Genomic DNA, 15,631 nt, shown 5'->3' with positions numbered 1-15,631 from the left:
TCACCATCCAATAATGGTTCATTAATCACCTTCCCATTGTCTTCTCCTTCAAGCACCTTTAGCCTTTCTCCTCTTTTCCTTTCTTGTTATTTCCTTTTTTTTTATTCTAATTCAATTTCGAATAAGAACCTTGTTCCTTTCCTTTTTCTTTCTATATACATCATTTCATTAAAACTCCACTAGGCTACATTAAGCTACAATTCACAAACTTTTGGTAGCAAATTTTTCTCATTAACACATTTATTATTGGTTAAACTCACACCAATCACATTTCCAAGAAATGGCCCAATATCGGGTCCTAGTTAATCCACCACCCTTTCTTCAACTTTAAACTCTAGTGACCAAGACTTAACATACGTAAAGCTCAAATATAACAAAAGGACTTGAATTGGTGATTCAAATTTTGAAAGAAAATGGGAAAATAAAAATGACACAATGATTTAGAGTAGTTAACCTCAATTGCTTACATCCACCACCTTAGCTTTCCACAATAAAGGATTTCCCAAATTTATTAATTTGAAACCTTTTAAAGGCTCAAGGTTTAACCTCTACAACACTATTTTTTTTCAAATAGGAAAGATAGAGCCACTTCCCTTTAGGATTTCTATCCAAAACCTTAAGAATTCTCTCACGAGTTTAAAAATAAAAATTAAATAAGGAATACCTATTAAAGATTGATTTACAATGGTTCAAGCTCCCTCACTCAAATTAGAACACTTGAAATAATGAAAAATTAAAATAAAACCCCAAGTGTGTATGAGTGCAAAATAAGAATAACAATTAAATGATTGAATTTTTGCACAAATAGCTTTTTAAACTTGTTTCGTGTCTTCATCTTGGTGTTATTGAACTCTATTTATACTCCCTCGTTGATTTCTAGTCATTTAGAGTAGTTGGGGGAATTAAGAGCTAGTAGAGCCATTAAATCGAGCACTAAATGAAATTGCAATATTTCATCTTTCGATACCTAACTTTTGGGTCTCGATACCCTACTTTAAAAATTATGATAGTTAGACCCATATGTATCAAACCCTGAGGCTATGTTCTAATACCTCAAGGTCAGGGTTTGCTACCTCTTCATCTAGGTTATGATATACTTGGTTTCCTAAAGATAACAACATTTGATTAAGCTAACACCATTCATCTTCCCCCATGTACCTCCTAATCTCATTATCAAATTCAATTAAAAAATAATCTGGCGACAATCTTACAGTGTGAACGTCGGAGACACCTTAGGCTCTAAGTTTTCCGTGTCAATTAACAAAAAAAAAAAAATCCTCTTGCTTTACCAATCACATCATTCTCCATTGACTATAGTTTTCCCTCATTGATCTCAACATTGTAGCTTTTAATTTGGTTTCGCTTATTTTAACAAACCCTGAGTTTCTATTTCCCAATTTCTCATGGCCATTGATGAGAGGCTAAATGTCCTATTCAATGGAATCCACTTTCTCTTAAAGCTCAACTTATTTTGAGGAAAATTTAGTAGTCTTTTTAGTATTGAATTTGCTTCATTTTTAATGTTTTTGGTGTTTAGTATTAATTTCTAAATTTATGTTTTGATTAGAGGTGAAGAAAACTCAAAGTTGAAGGAGATAGGAAAGTCAGCCTTGAAGGTCGTGACCCAACCTTGAGAGGTCGCAACTGTTGCTACTGACTTGGCTTGGAAATTTTAGAAATACAGACGAAGGCTGCCACCTTTGTGATTGGGTTGGGGAGAAATTTGCTTGTTTGATGGTGAAACCATTGTTTTTAGGAGTATTTCTTAGGTTGTGTTTATTTCATTAAAAATAATTTTCGAAAAATGATTGATATTTAGAGAAATCGTTTTTTTAAAGATATTTATAATAAATAAATAAAACATAAATTATATTTTTTTATAAAATATTATAAAAAAATTCCTTCTTATAACAAAAATTTATTTAATAAAGAAATAATATTTTATAATAGCTAACATCTTATATAATCTTATTAATTACCAATGACTAATTAATAATTAATTTGAAATTACACATGAGAGTATATAGTTGCACATAGGAACGGGAAGGGATGAATCATACTAAAATTTAAACAAATATTCATATTTATATTATCAAAACATCTATATTTTATATTATAAAAATTTGTTACTAAATATTTATAAATTGTAATATATATTTATTATTAAAATTTTAATATAGAATATTTTCAATAAAATATTAAGAATATTATTTAAAATTTAAAATTATTATTAATGTTAAATTTTATTATTAAAATAATATTATAATCTTAAATAATTGTATTAAATTAATAAAATTATATTAATAATTTATTATATCATTAAATACAAGTATTATTGTTTAATAATACTGAAAATCATAATATTTTAAGAGTAATATTTTTAAGATTTTATTTTAATATAAAAAATATTTAAGTTCTTTTATATAAAAATCAAATTACAACTCTTTTCCAAAAATAAAAATAAAAACTTACTTTCTATTTACTTTAAATCATTTTGCTTTTGATAAAATTATTTTTTATGAAACAAACATAAAAAAATTTCAAAAAAATAATCTGTTAAACAAACACACCCTTAATATTTTAGGATTTTCACATCAACATTGCATTTATGTTAGAGTCTGTTTGTTTCACTAAAAATAACTTCTGAAAAATGACTTACTTTCCTGAAAAAATTAATATTTTCTAGTGTTTGGATGAATCTGTATAAACTATTTCCTGTTATTTGACAGGTATTTCTTAAAAATATTTCATAAAAGTTGTTTTCAATGAAACAAACATACATTTAAGATTTTCTTATCTTTTCATTGTTTAATTGAGTTTATTTTATATTTATAAATCTATATTTTACATTATTTTTGCATATATTAAAAATATTTTGTTAAATTCAAGTTCATTACAACATCATTTTTTAGTTACATGACTACCAAGTGAGTATTTTTATTTAAAAATGTAACATCAACAAAATTGACAAAAAAAATTTAACAATGTTAACAATTAGACTTGATTTTTAAATCTGAAAAGTAGATAGACTAAATTCTTGAAAATAAAAGTACAAAAACTAAATTAAAAATTTGTGAAGAGTACATACTTTTATACTACAAAACATTTATTAATATATTTATAATTGTAATAAATATTTATTAAAATATTAATATTGAATATTTTCAATAATATATGAGGAATATTATTTAAAATTATTATTTTAAAATCTATTATTAAAATAAATTTGAAATATTAAATAATTTATTAAAATAATAAATTATATTAATTATATTAATAATTTATTATAGGACTAAATATAAATAATTAAAAATGTATATTTAATAATATTGAAAATAATAATATTTTATATTAATATTTTAATAATTTTAAATATTTTTAAAAATAAAAATAAAATTTATTTTTAATATAATAATATTAAACTTGATTTAAGTTAATTTTTATATAAAAATAAAATTACCTATTGTTGAGCTCTTTCTTGAAAAATGATATTGATTTTAAAAAAGATAAGTCATTTTATAAGAAAAATAATTTATTTTACATTGACTTGCAAATCATTTTCTGTTAACACAAGTTGTTTTCTGTAAAACAAACTTAGAAAAATACAAAAAAAAAAAATATTTTCCGTAAACCTTTTAACTTTCTTTCGAAATTCAAGCTTGCCAACCGAATTAAACTACACTCAACTATGTTTTTTTTTCTCATTTTGATCATCCAATTATGAAAAATTACAAATTAATCACTCAACTATTCAATATCTTTTTTAGTAATCCAACTATCATGAATTGTTAAGTGTTTCTATTTTTATGTTAGCCAATTGGTGAATGAAAAAAAAATGAATAATTGGATAGCCATTTTGTAACTTTTCGTAATTAATTGACTCAAAAAAAATAATTAAAGTGTAGTTTATCCAAATTTTTAATAACAAGCTATCTATCTACCAGAAACTATAAAAAGGAAAACTACAAAGCATAGACAAATGACAAAGAACAAGAATCCGACATAGTCCATGGTCTGTGAGCAATGCAAAATTGTTACTGTAACTTAAACTTCAGTCGTGTTGAAAAATTATGGATTTATGGTCCTTTTGCATTTAGTAATAAAGCCATAATTCTCCCATCTCTGAAGCTGCTAATTCATAATCACTTCTTTTGGTTTACCTAAATAAATCAGAAAACTAAACCATGTTAGGCCTTTGCGGAAGTAGAAGATTGTAGAACTTATCTTGCAAAAAGAAACTCTTTCCCTTGCTATCAACTGATTTTTTCCATCCTCACCATCCCCCATTTACAATTTTCTTCACATCATCACTTCCAGTATAGTGGGGATCTAGTATTAGAAATGCGCATTCTCCGGTTGCTTCATTGTAATCCACTCCTAGAAGGGTGTATGCAAGAACACCACCACCTGCATCCGGTAAAGTTAAAAACCGTGTGATCGTAAATCATGTTATTTCCCTAATAGAACACAAGATGACAGATTCCTAACCATAATACAAATACAAATACAAGCAAACTGATCGCAATGAATTAAAAGAAACTGGCATTCTCATTAATTACCAATCATAATAGGTGTTCCCTGAGTTTCAAAATGTAATGCCAGTTCTCGACATTTTTCAGGTAGCTCAGATCCTGACCTAACGTTTATGACTTTGCAACTAACCTGTTAAACAAAGCATCTTGTCAAACATTAAATATATGAATAAAAATAGTGCCCAAAGCATAATTAACAAAGACCTAACATGATTTCATTATAATATATCACTTTCTATCCGTGTCCCTAAAGCATAATTAACAAAGTCCAAACATGATTTGATTGTAATATTCCATCTCCTATACTCATAGCTAATGTTAATCAAGTGTCGTGACATTCTATCAATCATAATTTTCTGAAACAATAACAGTATACTTACACCCAAAAGTTTATCCAAAACAAAGCTCAATTCAATTGCACCGATCCATTCCCGTGAACCAATGAAAGCGGGATCCTTGTCACCAATATCTACAAGTGACTGCTGTATTTCCCTAAGGAAAAAAGTAAACAAAATCATATTATATCATCGGCATTCAAAGTATAAGCAAGGCATGCAATGGATTCATTAAGCAGAGAGTAATAGACCAAACATGTAAATAATCAGTCCTTGCAAAATATTAATCTTGGATTCTGGTCGGATGTAAATGGGCAAAAGGTCAAAATATGTTCAGTGGAACAACCAGAGAAAATCAAAACAAAATAATCATAAAAGCTTTAGAAACCTTAGCTTGCTGCCCACTTCATACCTGTGTGAAGGAACATCTACAGATGAATAATGTTGGAGCCTGAACCATGAAGTGATAGTCTGAAGAGAGCGGTAAGCACAACCCCATCCCTAGAAAGACATCTTTATAAGTTAGTCAAGAACCATGGCACAAATGATGACCACAATCAAAATCAAATATTGGCATCATTAGAATAGTAAGAGACTAGAAGATCTGAGAAATACTAAAATGTGCTAAGAAAAATGGAAGATTAGGCAGATAATAATGTTCATAATTGACTGTGAAACAGGCCTTCTGACCAGAAAACTTGCTTCACGTCTTCTTAACAACACTGGAAAATCTAGAAACCATTAAAGAAATAATACTTCAGCTCAGACAACCATGCATGACCTTGCTCCATAAGAATTATACTTCTAGGTATGCATGGATCTCCAATAGATAACTGACATGGATGCATAATGACTCTGTCAGAACAGCAACTATTTTAAACCATACGAGAATCATAAAAGATACTAAAAAGAAGAAAGTCCCCTACCGAATCATCAAAGCCATCTTGCAGATAATGATAGTACTCGTAAGAACCTTGAACTAGAGAAACACTGCCTCCAGAGACTGCAGAAAAAAGGGGGGAAAATCATCTTCTTTTTTTTCTAAAAGAAAGTTAACAATGAGGAGAGGGAAAAAGGTAAACAGAAGAAAAGAGATTATAGCTACTAACCCCCACTGCCAGGAATCCCGATATGCACATCTTTAAGCAAAGAAGAGCCTGCTATTACCCCAAATACAAGCTGACATAATTAATGGCAGCAGATACATAAAGAAAGAGGAAGGGTGGGATAAAAAAAATGCCTGAATTTCTGTTACATATTTTATTTCAACAATTACCTTTTCTTGTTGAGAGGTTGCTTGAACGGGATTTTATAGACAAATCCAGGGAATTGGCAATTCTTAAGAGAGGACGATCAAATGGCAACCCTAGCCTTAGATGTAGGGATCTTCTAGCATCAACTGCCAAACAAAAATTACAACGACACAAAATCAAGATGTGGTCCAGAATCAGAGTGGACTTTACTTTACCAATACATTATTAAGATCACTTCAGGCCATGATATGAACTAGTAGCTTAGTTTTTCATCAAAATCCTTCTATAAGTATACGCAAACAAATTATATTAATGGTACAAAGATAGTACTCCATAAGCAAGGTTGGAAAGCAGCTCAAGGCAAACACCCCATATTTGCCAGAGATTATGAGAATGCACCATAGGAATAAACTACTTTTACCTCCCAAGAGGGAATTGGTTTATCGAGCATAAGCAATGAAGTAGCTTTATTTGTAGATATGACACGAGGAAAAAAGATAATAGATGAGCTAGTTGAGCTAGTTTTTTTTTTTTTTTTTGAAAGAAATTGAGCTAGTTAATACTTAATGGTACTGAACTTTGTATCCTTTGAATAATTAGTTTCTGGAGGGGAAAAAATTTCTGCTATCCCACTCAGAACAGAATACTTCAAAAGAAACAAAAGTTCACGTTTACCAAGTACCTTGCTTCATTTCAGTCTCCCCATAATTAAGTTCATAGATAACAGTTACTGGATGTGCTATCCCAGGTGGACAAAAGTGATATGGATGTAGCTGCAAAATGCAATTAGTTTCAACTTATTTGCAAAACAGATAAAATTCAAGAATAAAGATCTTTTAGAATTAAAAAAAAAAGTTCAGGAACAAAAATAAAAAATAAAATTCAGTAAGCCTAATTAATAATTATTATATAAATTGAATGCTCAATCAAGAACCTTGTCAGCATGAAACTATGTCCTGGCTTTCCTGAAAGTGTTATTGCCAGAACTATACAGAGAATATGTATCTCTTAGATAGAGGATAAGGACTTAATAAGTGATTTTAAACGTAAATAACAAGCTAATGCTATAAATCAAGATTCCCTAGTATCAGATTCTAGAGTTGTCCATGGGCCGGGCTGGGTTCATGCTGGGCCAAGTAAAAATTATAGGCCCATTTTCTAGGCCCCAGCCCAGCCCAAAAATGGGTGTAAAGTTTTGCCCAAGTCTGCCCTGAATAAAAATGCTAAAACCTAAGCCTGGCCTGGCCCATATTAAATTTTTTTTATATAAAAAAGTTTTAAAAAATATAATACATCAAATACACTAAAAACATTAAAATAAATATTTCCCAACAAATGAAAAAAATAAAAAAAATATACTTAAATAACACTAAGATAAGTGCAACTAGAGATGCTCATGGGCCGGGCCGAGCCAGGCTGCATTTGGACCAAGCTCAACTAAAAATTCAGGCTCATTTAACCCGGCCCAGCCCGAAAAATGGGCCTAAAATTTTTCCCAAACCCGACCCGAATAAAAATGATAAAACCTGGGCCTGACCCGACCCACCCGTATTAATTTTTTATATTATTTTTATATAATTTTTAAATATTTCCCAACAAATTGAAAATAAATTTTAAAAAATATGTATACTTAAATAACACTAAAATAAATGCAACTTAACAAGCAAATGCCTCTAAAATAATAACAAAATTAACAAATGCCTTTAAAATAATAACAAAATTAATAATAAAATAAGTTTTATACAATATTCAAACAATAACAACAAAATAGTAGCAGCATAATTGTAAAATGGTAGCAAAATAGGGAGAAAACAACAAGAAAATAACATTCAAAAAAAAAAAAGAGCAGATTTTTTTGTCCTTAGTGAATTCGGGCAGGGCCCGGGCCAAAAAATGCCTTACCCAAGGCCCGGCCCGTTTTTTGTCCAAGCCCATTTTTCGGGTCTATATTTTTGCCCGAACCCTCCCACATTTCAGGCAGACCTTCGGGCCGGGCCATGATCAGGTCTAAGTGCAACTTAGCAAGTAAATAACTCTAAAATAGTAGTAAAATTAATAATAAAATAAGAGTTATACAATATCCAAACAATAACAACAAAATAGTAATAATATAATAGTGAAATGATAGCAAAACAATGAAAAAACAGAGGCAAAACAGTAAAAATCAGCAGCAGTTTTTTCTTTTGCAAATTCAAGCACATTTTTCGAGCTGATAAACCCTCCCACTTTTTGGGTGGCCCGGCCCATGGACAAGTCTATATCAGATGCACATGGTGTCAAAGCAAATTGTGGCTTGGAATTCCATTCGGTTGTACTGAGAGTGTTACACAGCCTGTTTAGCTTAAAATTCTGTGGCTTTTAACACTCAACCTTCAAAAACTTAGTTCAGTATATAGATTATATAGATTTGAAACGTATTTTTGAGTAAGTTAGTAAATTCTTTAAGAAGATGGTGAAACTGGAAAGCTTTACCTAAGTTGAACAACCAGAAGGCAGAATGCATGACATGAAATTTCACAATCTAGCAGAGAGAACCTCAATGGGGAAGAAACAGGAAAACAAAGGTGGGAATCAAGGTAAAAGAAAATATCATGTATATCACTTTCTGAAGAAGATATATGGAGTCATAAAGACCCTACTAATGATATGTAGAATGTTACCTCTGGATGCTGTGTTAACAAATAAGGCAAGTTCATTTTCTTCATAGAAATTAACTGGTCAATTAACCCAGGGATGATTAACTTTGAAATAGCATGCATCAACGGGATGCCCTGGACTGCATAACAGAGTACTTCTAGCTTGAAATCCACAATCAAAAGTCTAGTTTCATCCGTAGCTGACAGGAGAAAATGCATTTAGTGAGGGAGACAAAGAACTTGACTAGGAACTTGTGAGTATAAAACAGGCTTAGATGAGATAAACAAACATAAGTAGCAACTTCAGTGAAATTGAAAGCAATACCTGGAAAGTATTCTACAGCAGGTGCACTGCATTTTGGAGACTTTTCAGATCTATTAAGCAGAACACTTATTTGGATTATATCTGCATTCTAAGCAGAAACATATTTCACAAAAACTAATACCAACAGCCATTGCAATAGATGCAGTGGAACACATTATAAACAAGCTACCAAAAGGAGAAAAAACAAAAAAATAATAACCCTATCAGTAAAAGTATAACATGGGATAATTCTTAAGTTAATTTCTTTACCTCAGCAGACAACAACTGTGAAGTAGATTTACTTTTTAAACAAAAGTGTGCACATCGTAAAAGCTTTTTCTCAGAATTTTGAGCAGATTCATCCAAAAGCTCAATGTTTGCTACAGCCGCATCAAAATCCAATTCTGAACCACGAAGAATGACAGGTTGAACTACATCTAAAGAAGCTCTATTTGATGCTTTAACCAGGTACACAACATTTGGGTCTTTGAACTTGGCAATAACTGCTTCAATTGCACGCGAGAAAATACTCTCCGCATCTGAAGTCATTAAGAACCTTGTCCCATTAGAATGCTAAGAGGAAATAATAGAACAAGTTCAAGCATAAAATTTCAAAGGAAATTAATTACAGAGATATTTCCAACAAGTACATATGCATTATGCATGAAAATTTCATGTCCAGATCCGCAGCCAACATGGTAGAATAACACACTTGAGAAATCCTTCCAAATTAAGTGTTGATTCACTAACCACATCTGTTACCTCTAAGCTTAATGAATAAATGCTTATGCTATGTTACTTAGACTCAGGTGTTTCAGCCTTTCAGGTACAGGTACATGTCCCAGACAAATGTGTATTCCACTTTGAGTTTTTACGTATATTTGGAGGGTCATTTTCATACCATGTTAGAATGTGTCAGACATAGATGTCGAACACCAGTACTTCAAGAAAAAAAGAAGAGTCAAAGGCAACATAGCTTTTGTATATAGCACACAGAATATCCACATAAAAATCACTGTCGCCTCTAAGTTCACCATCTCTAATTGGCTTTAAAATTTGACAAACACTTAACTAGCCCCAAATACATTGCTAATATTATCTGCTCTAATAAAATCCCTCTTTCCATAAGCAACAACTATAAAATCACCAATACTCCATTACCAAAAATCCTAAGGAATACTTGACAATTTCAGGTTTTCAGCATTGAACAAAACACCAGTATCAATTGACTTCAAACTGCCATAAACGGCTTAGCTGATTCGACAAGCATTGAACTATTATAGAGAAGTAGTACTTAATAATTTCAACCACAATAAAAAATGACCAAATGCACACATTTAAGCTAAACATAGATAAAGTGATAAAGAAAAGAGGCTACCAGAGGGCTTGTTTGCAGGATAACAGACAGGCAATTTAATTGGAAGCTGGCAGAGTAGTAAACAACCACTCTCCCAGACGAATTTCTCAGGATTATCACCGTACGAAACAGGATTAACCAACTCGAAGTTCGTCGAACTCTCTGTCTCTGATAAAAAGAAACGAATATCCCCAGTATCCGGATCAGCAACAGCTCCGATCGTCTCTTCATTTTCCAGTTTTGTTGTTCCAGTTAAAAGTTTCTTCAATTTCCGAGCAGCTTCAACAGCCCTCGCCGCTGTCTTTTCGGGATCGGATTTTCCAACAATTAACGCTCCAATTACATCGAATCCTTTCAAGAGTAGCGTCCTGATTTCCTCTGTTCCAGTCGGAATCAAATGATGGAACTTTTGGTTAAAAGAAATCAAATTAAAATTGAAGTTTAGATATTTCCAAAAGGGAGTTTTGATGCTTACCTGATTCCTTGGGGAAATCCGGGCCGGAGGAATTGGAATGGATGCATCTGAAGGTGGAGATGATAGTGAGTGGAGGGAAAAATGGGGATCCGATTAACCATTGGAGATCCGATTCATTTCGGGTGATCAACAGCTTAGGGCACTCGATTCGTATGCTTCTAGTGTTCTTCTCCATGGACTAGTATGGATCCAATTTTCAAACCCTCCAGAAATTGATGTCAGCTTGTTTGGGCGGCCCTATGGATTCCGCTTCGACTCTCTTGACCAAAAGAGACTCGTCTCATCTCTTATTAATCATCCCGTCGGGGTACTATAATACATTTCATGGTTAGTTGTCTCATTACTATAGGATTAAAATCAATTTATTTGATGTCCGCCTTAATTATTTTCACAAATTATAAAATAAGAAATAATTCTATTTTTATAATATTCAATTTTTATCAATAAATAAAATCAAAGGTTAAGGTTAGTTTAGCATTACTTTCGAGAGGTTTAATTTAAGATTTCATGTTTTTAGTAGTTTTGTAATAAGTAATTGCAAAAAGTTAACACGTCTATTTTGGACATAATGTTATGACTTCAAAAATAAGTTAATTTAAATGATATTCAAATTCATTAATATTACAAACATGAAATATCAAAAGTCTGCAATCAATCCTAATTCTATTAATGTCTTTGGCCTCCTCTATAAGAGTCAGTTTAATTGCAAAACATTTGGAGAGAGACCTCAACACTTTGCGCACCATCTCCGAATTCAAATACTCCTCACCAAAAGAAAATGATTGGTTAAAAATAGCATATAAGTTTTGAACTCGATTGTTAATATTTGGAGTTTGGACTATTTGATAGTGAAAATCCCTTTATGTGCAATTTTTAAAATTGTCCAAGCTTTTTATGCAATAATGCATTTAGAGATCCTTCTAAATTTCTAAAAATCCACACCATTAAGGGCTTTTGGGTTTGCATTAGCTAATTTATCTTCCTTTGCAGTTCATGTTGTTTTTGGTGTGTAAGTTTTCACACCACTAACATTAGTTGTAGAAGGCTCTCAACCAGTTAACACAACCTTCCAAACTTTCTCATCTAAAAACTTGACAAAGTCCCTCATCCGAGCTTTCTAATTGGCATAATTGAAGCCATAAAGCATAAAAGGTCTCAAAATTAAGTTACCTTCCATCTTTAAGCAATTCAACAGCAAGATCTTTCACCTAATACGTCAACTTTCTAACTTTGATATCAATTGTTAATCTTGAATTATTTGTCAATTGTGCATTAAGTTGCAACTAAATGAACAACTTAAACAGGAAAAAAATACGATATGGATGAATTTTTATGTAGTTTGGATCCTTTTTCTATGTCTAAGGGCCTTTCTCAAAAGTAATCTACTACCAATCAATAATACAAGATATGATTTAAGTTTAACTCATTCACCAAGTTATAACTTCACTCCTATGCATTATCTAATATCACTCTCTCCACTAAAATTTTCCCCTTGAAAGTTTAGCTACAAATTTAACATAAACAAATTGTTTACAATGTATTTGCACTAAAACATGTAACAGCCCGAATTTAGGGCTAGTCGGAATAGTGGATTCGGGACCACCAATTCGACGAGAAAAAAATTTATTTTCATTATATTTTTATGGTCAACGATTTCACAAAATGATTTCGTGAAAATTTCGTTCGAAAATTTTGACGTTTGGGCACTCAATTTAGTCAAAAGGACTAAATTGTAAAAAATGCAAAAGTTGAATTCTATATGTTAGAGGTGTCCAATTGTTATGAAATTTTAAATTTGAGGTCCTTATATGGTAATTAGACCATTGGTTAAGTTGGTGGACAAAAATGGGTATGGTTAGGCATGTTTCCAAAGTTTTTCATTAAGGGTATTTTGGTCATTTAGTTATTAAAATGAATTTAAAACAAAATTAAAAGCCAATTTTTGTCCATCTTCAACCCCCTAGGCCGAAAATTGCATGGAGAAACCATGGCTAGGGTTTTTCAAGCTTCCAAGCTCGATTCTAAGTCCGTTCTATCCCCGTTTTTAATGATTTTTACGTTTTTGAAATCCTCGTAACAAGATTTACCTATTTTTACCATTGTTTTGAACTAGGGTTTGTGTTTAAAAATTTACCCATAAATGATATGCATGTATTTTGATGTTTTATGGAAGAATATGAATGTTTAGAGTGTGATAAACGATTTGTACTAAGTAATTTTCGATGAAAATGCCTAAAATGATTAATTTGTAAAAGTTATAAAATAAGTCACAAGTGTGTGAATAAGTGAGTATTGTGGATTGCTATAGTTGTGAAAATGGTTCAGCTAGGCCTAAAATGCAAGTAAATTGAATAAAAATTAATTTACGAGCCTATGGGCAAAATCATAATTTTGTGAAACTTTAGGGGAAAAAATGTAATTTTGCCAAAGTATATTTTTGGACTGGAATGAATAGTGTGAATGTTATATAAGTTAAATGTATTGTTATAAATCAAGAAAGACGAGAAATTGAAATTGATTTTGATTGATAAAAAGAAAAGTGAGAAAAAATGAAAAACTCCCGAATGAACCTTTGGAATAAAAAGGGATACGAATGAAGTGACAGAAATGATCACATGTGTGGCACGGATTGTGTTGGGCCACTATGTAAAAGTGAAAGTGACGGTCACGTGTGTAGTACTATGTGCAGGCTACTACGTGTACCGAAATGATAGGTCGCATGTGTAGTGCTATGTACAGGCTACTATGCGTACCGGATAGTTTCGATCACGTGTGTAGTACTATGTGCAGGCTACTACGTGTATCGGATGGTAATGGTCACATTGATAGTACTATGTGCAGGCTACTATGTGAACCGAACATCATTAATTAGTAAGGTGGTTGCTATGTGCTGATTCCACTGGACATCATTGATTAATAAGGTGGTTGCTATGTGCTGAATCCACCGAGTATCTGTTATTATTCCGAAGTGTTCATCGGGAAATTGACTAAGTGTAATTGAATAATGAATATAGGTGTGGAGTTGAATTGAATATCGACTTAGAAATGGAAAAGTGAATTTTGAATTGAATTGTGATTGAAAGTGAAAAGGTGAAATTATGAAAGAGTACATTTAGCAATAAAACAGTTTAGACAGCAACAGTTGTGTAACTTTGAAAAATCACCAAAAATTGTGGAGATTGAATTAGAGGCTGAATAATATATGAAATTGAAGCTGAATGAGTCTATTTTCACATAAAAAGAAACATAGAAAGAAAAAGAGTTATATATTTTGAGATATTTGAATTTTAGTTAGATAGAGTTAGAATGAGTTCGGAATCCCCTGTTCTGACTTTGGAAAATTGTAAAAAATTTAAAAAAAATAATTACGGGATAAAGTTTATATGTTTAGAATATCAGTGAATCTATTTTCAAGAGAAACAAACGGAAATAATATCCGAATGTTGTACAATGAGATAATTAATTTTTAGTGAAGAGAGGTCAGAACTGTTGAGCAGTGAAATAGGGGAAACTTTAAAGAATAAACTGTACTATTTTACTAAACCAAAAATTCTAAAATTTTTATGGTAGTAAGATATTGAATATAGTTTCGGGGAAAATTTACAGATCTTAATTTGAAGTTCTGTAGCTCCGGATAAAAATAATTTAGTAACTCTAACTTGAATAGACAACTTTGAATATACATGTGAGTGAATAGTGAAATTGTAGTTAATGTTGTTTAAGTGTGTTATACACATTAAGGATGTGGAATGGAGAGGAGGAGGAGGAAAATTGGAAGAACATATGAATGATTTGTGTATAATTGGCCATATGCTCGATTATAATCGATAAATGATTGAAAAAAATGATGTTTATAATTGTGCATTATTAGTTATAGTTAAAGTTCATGTGAGAAAATAAAGTTTCATAGTATGTGTATGTGGTATACTTGGTATATGATTTGGTATGTAGCAATGTCAGAAATGGTTTATGAATTAACTCATGTTGATAAGTTTGATACATAAATAAATGTGGTGCTTATCCATGCTTATAATGCTTATACTATATGTTTATTTGGCTAGCATGTTTGGTGTGTATGCTTAGGCTTTGGCCAAGTTGTGGCTGGATTATGCCACATTAAATTTATAAAATTATGCATTGAGATGGTAAATGTCTAGATGGAAATATGCTTGTGATCATAAAAGGGTGGTAAGGTTTAAAGTTTGTAATCTTTATTAAAATGGTTTATCATGTGGTTAGTCTTCAAAAAGACTAGCTTGCGACTATGGTTGAGTGTAATGTTTATATCTTGTGTGATATACATAAGTAACGGGAGTGGAAAGGAAATGAAATACTAGGTTCATGCTTGAAGTGTAAAACGATGCAAAACGGGGACGTTAAGTTAAACGATAAATATGTATTAGTATTGAACTTAATGAAATTGAATTGTACGTGAATTAAATGGAAATTGCAAATGATATGATTTGAATTAAATGAATTATTGTGGTATTGAAATGTATATTGGATTGAGAAATTGAATTGAATCTTGAACATGAGAATCGTGAATTAAATGAAATGGAAATTAAGTATTAAATTGCATGAGTATGTATTGGGTCTTAGAAGCCGTATTTGTTACAAATATAGTATTTTGAAGTTATAACGTGAAGATTTATAAAAGCAAGTTAAAAATTTGAAGAGTTTAAATTTGAATGAAATTTTATAACTCAGTTTAACATGTTTATAAGTGTATGTGTTCTGGT

General features: G+C 31.1%; 1 protein-coding gene across 3 annotated transcripts; it reads right to left on the bottom strand.

The window, feature by feature from the left end:
- Positions 1 to 3,854: 3,854 nt before the first annotated feature.
- Positions 3,855 to 11,226, bottom strand: LOC107949714 (probable Ufm1-specific protease). 3 transcript variants are annotated; one of them, XM_041090126.1, is made up of 14 exons: positions 10,893 to 11,226; positions 10,439 to 10,795; positions 9,331 to 9,599; positions 9,082 to 9,169; positions 8,781 to 8,956; positions 6,803 to 6,893; positions 6,144 to 6,266; positions 5,977 to 6,024; positions 5,794 to 5,870; positions 5,280 to 5,368; positions 4,913 to 5,024; positions 4,560 to 4,662; positions 4,278 to 4,407; positions 3,855 to 4,160 (listed from the first exon to the last, which is right to left on the bottom strand). In XM_041090126.1, exons 1-14 carry the CDS (start codon positions 11,065 to 11,067, stop codon positions 4,157 to 4,159), a joined length of 1,842 nt encoding a protein of 613 aa, XP_040946060.1. In that variant the 5' UTR covers positions 11,068 to 11,226; the 3' UTR covers positions 3,855 to 4,156. The 3 variants fall into 3 exon arrangements, with proteins under 3 accessions (XP_040946060.1, XP_016739946.1, XP_016739947.1); XM_016884457.2 differs by having other exon boundaries at positions 5,977 to 6,027; positions 10,893 to 11,201; XM_016884458.2 differs by having other exon boundaries at positions 3,855 to 4,407; positions 10,893 to 11,201.
- Positions 11,227 to 15,631: the final 4,405 nt, after the last annotated feature.

The sequence above is a fragment of the Gossypium hirsutum genome, chromosome D03, assembly GCF_007990345.1.
Source record: "Gossypium hirsutum isolate 1008001.06 chromosome D03, Gossypium_hirsutum_v2.1, whole genome shotgun sequence".
NCBI classification, from domain to species: Eukaryota; Viridiplantae; Streptophyta; class Magnoliopsida; order Malvales; family Malvaceae; genus Gossypium; species Gossypium hirsutum.
Note: the sequence above shows the minus strand (reverse complement) of the source record. Positions and strands in the feature narration are given on the sequence as shown.

Bases quoted from the DNA above. Each gene is read 5' to 3' on its own strand.
- LOC107949714 (XM_016884457.2), bottom strand. From the start codon at position 11,067: ATGGAGAAGAACACTAGAAGCATACGAATCGAGTGCCCTAAGCTGTTG. The intron at 5,871-5,976 runs GTTAGTAGCTAT...TTTTTTCTGCAG, and splicing joins CGGGATTCCTGGCAGTGGGG to TCTCTGGAGGCAGTGTTTCT. The intron at 5,369-5,793 runs GTAGGGGACTTT...ATGTCTTTCTAG, and splicing joins AAGATGGCTTTGATGATTCG to GGATGGGGTTGTGCTTACCG.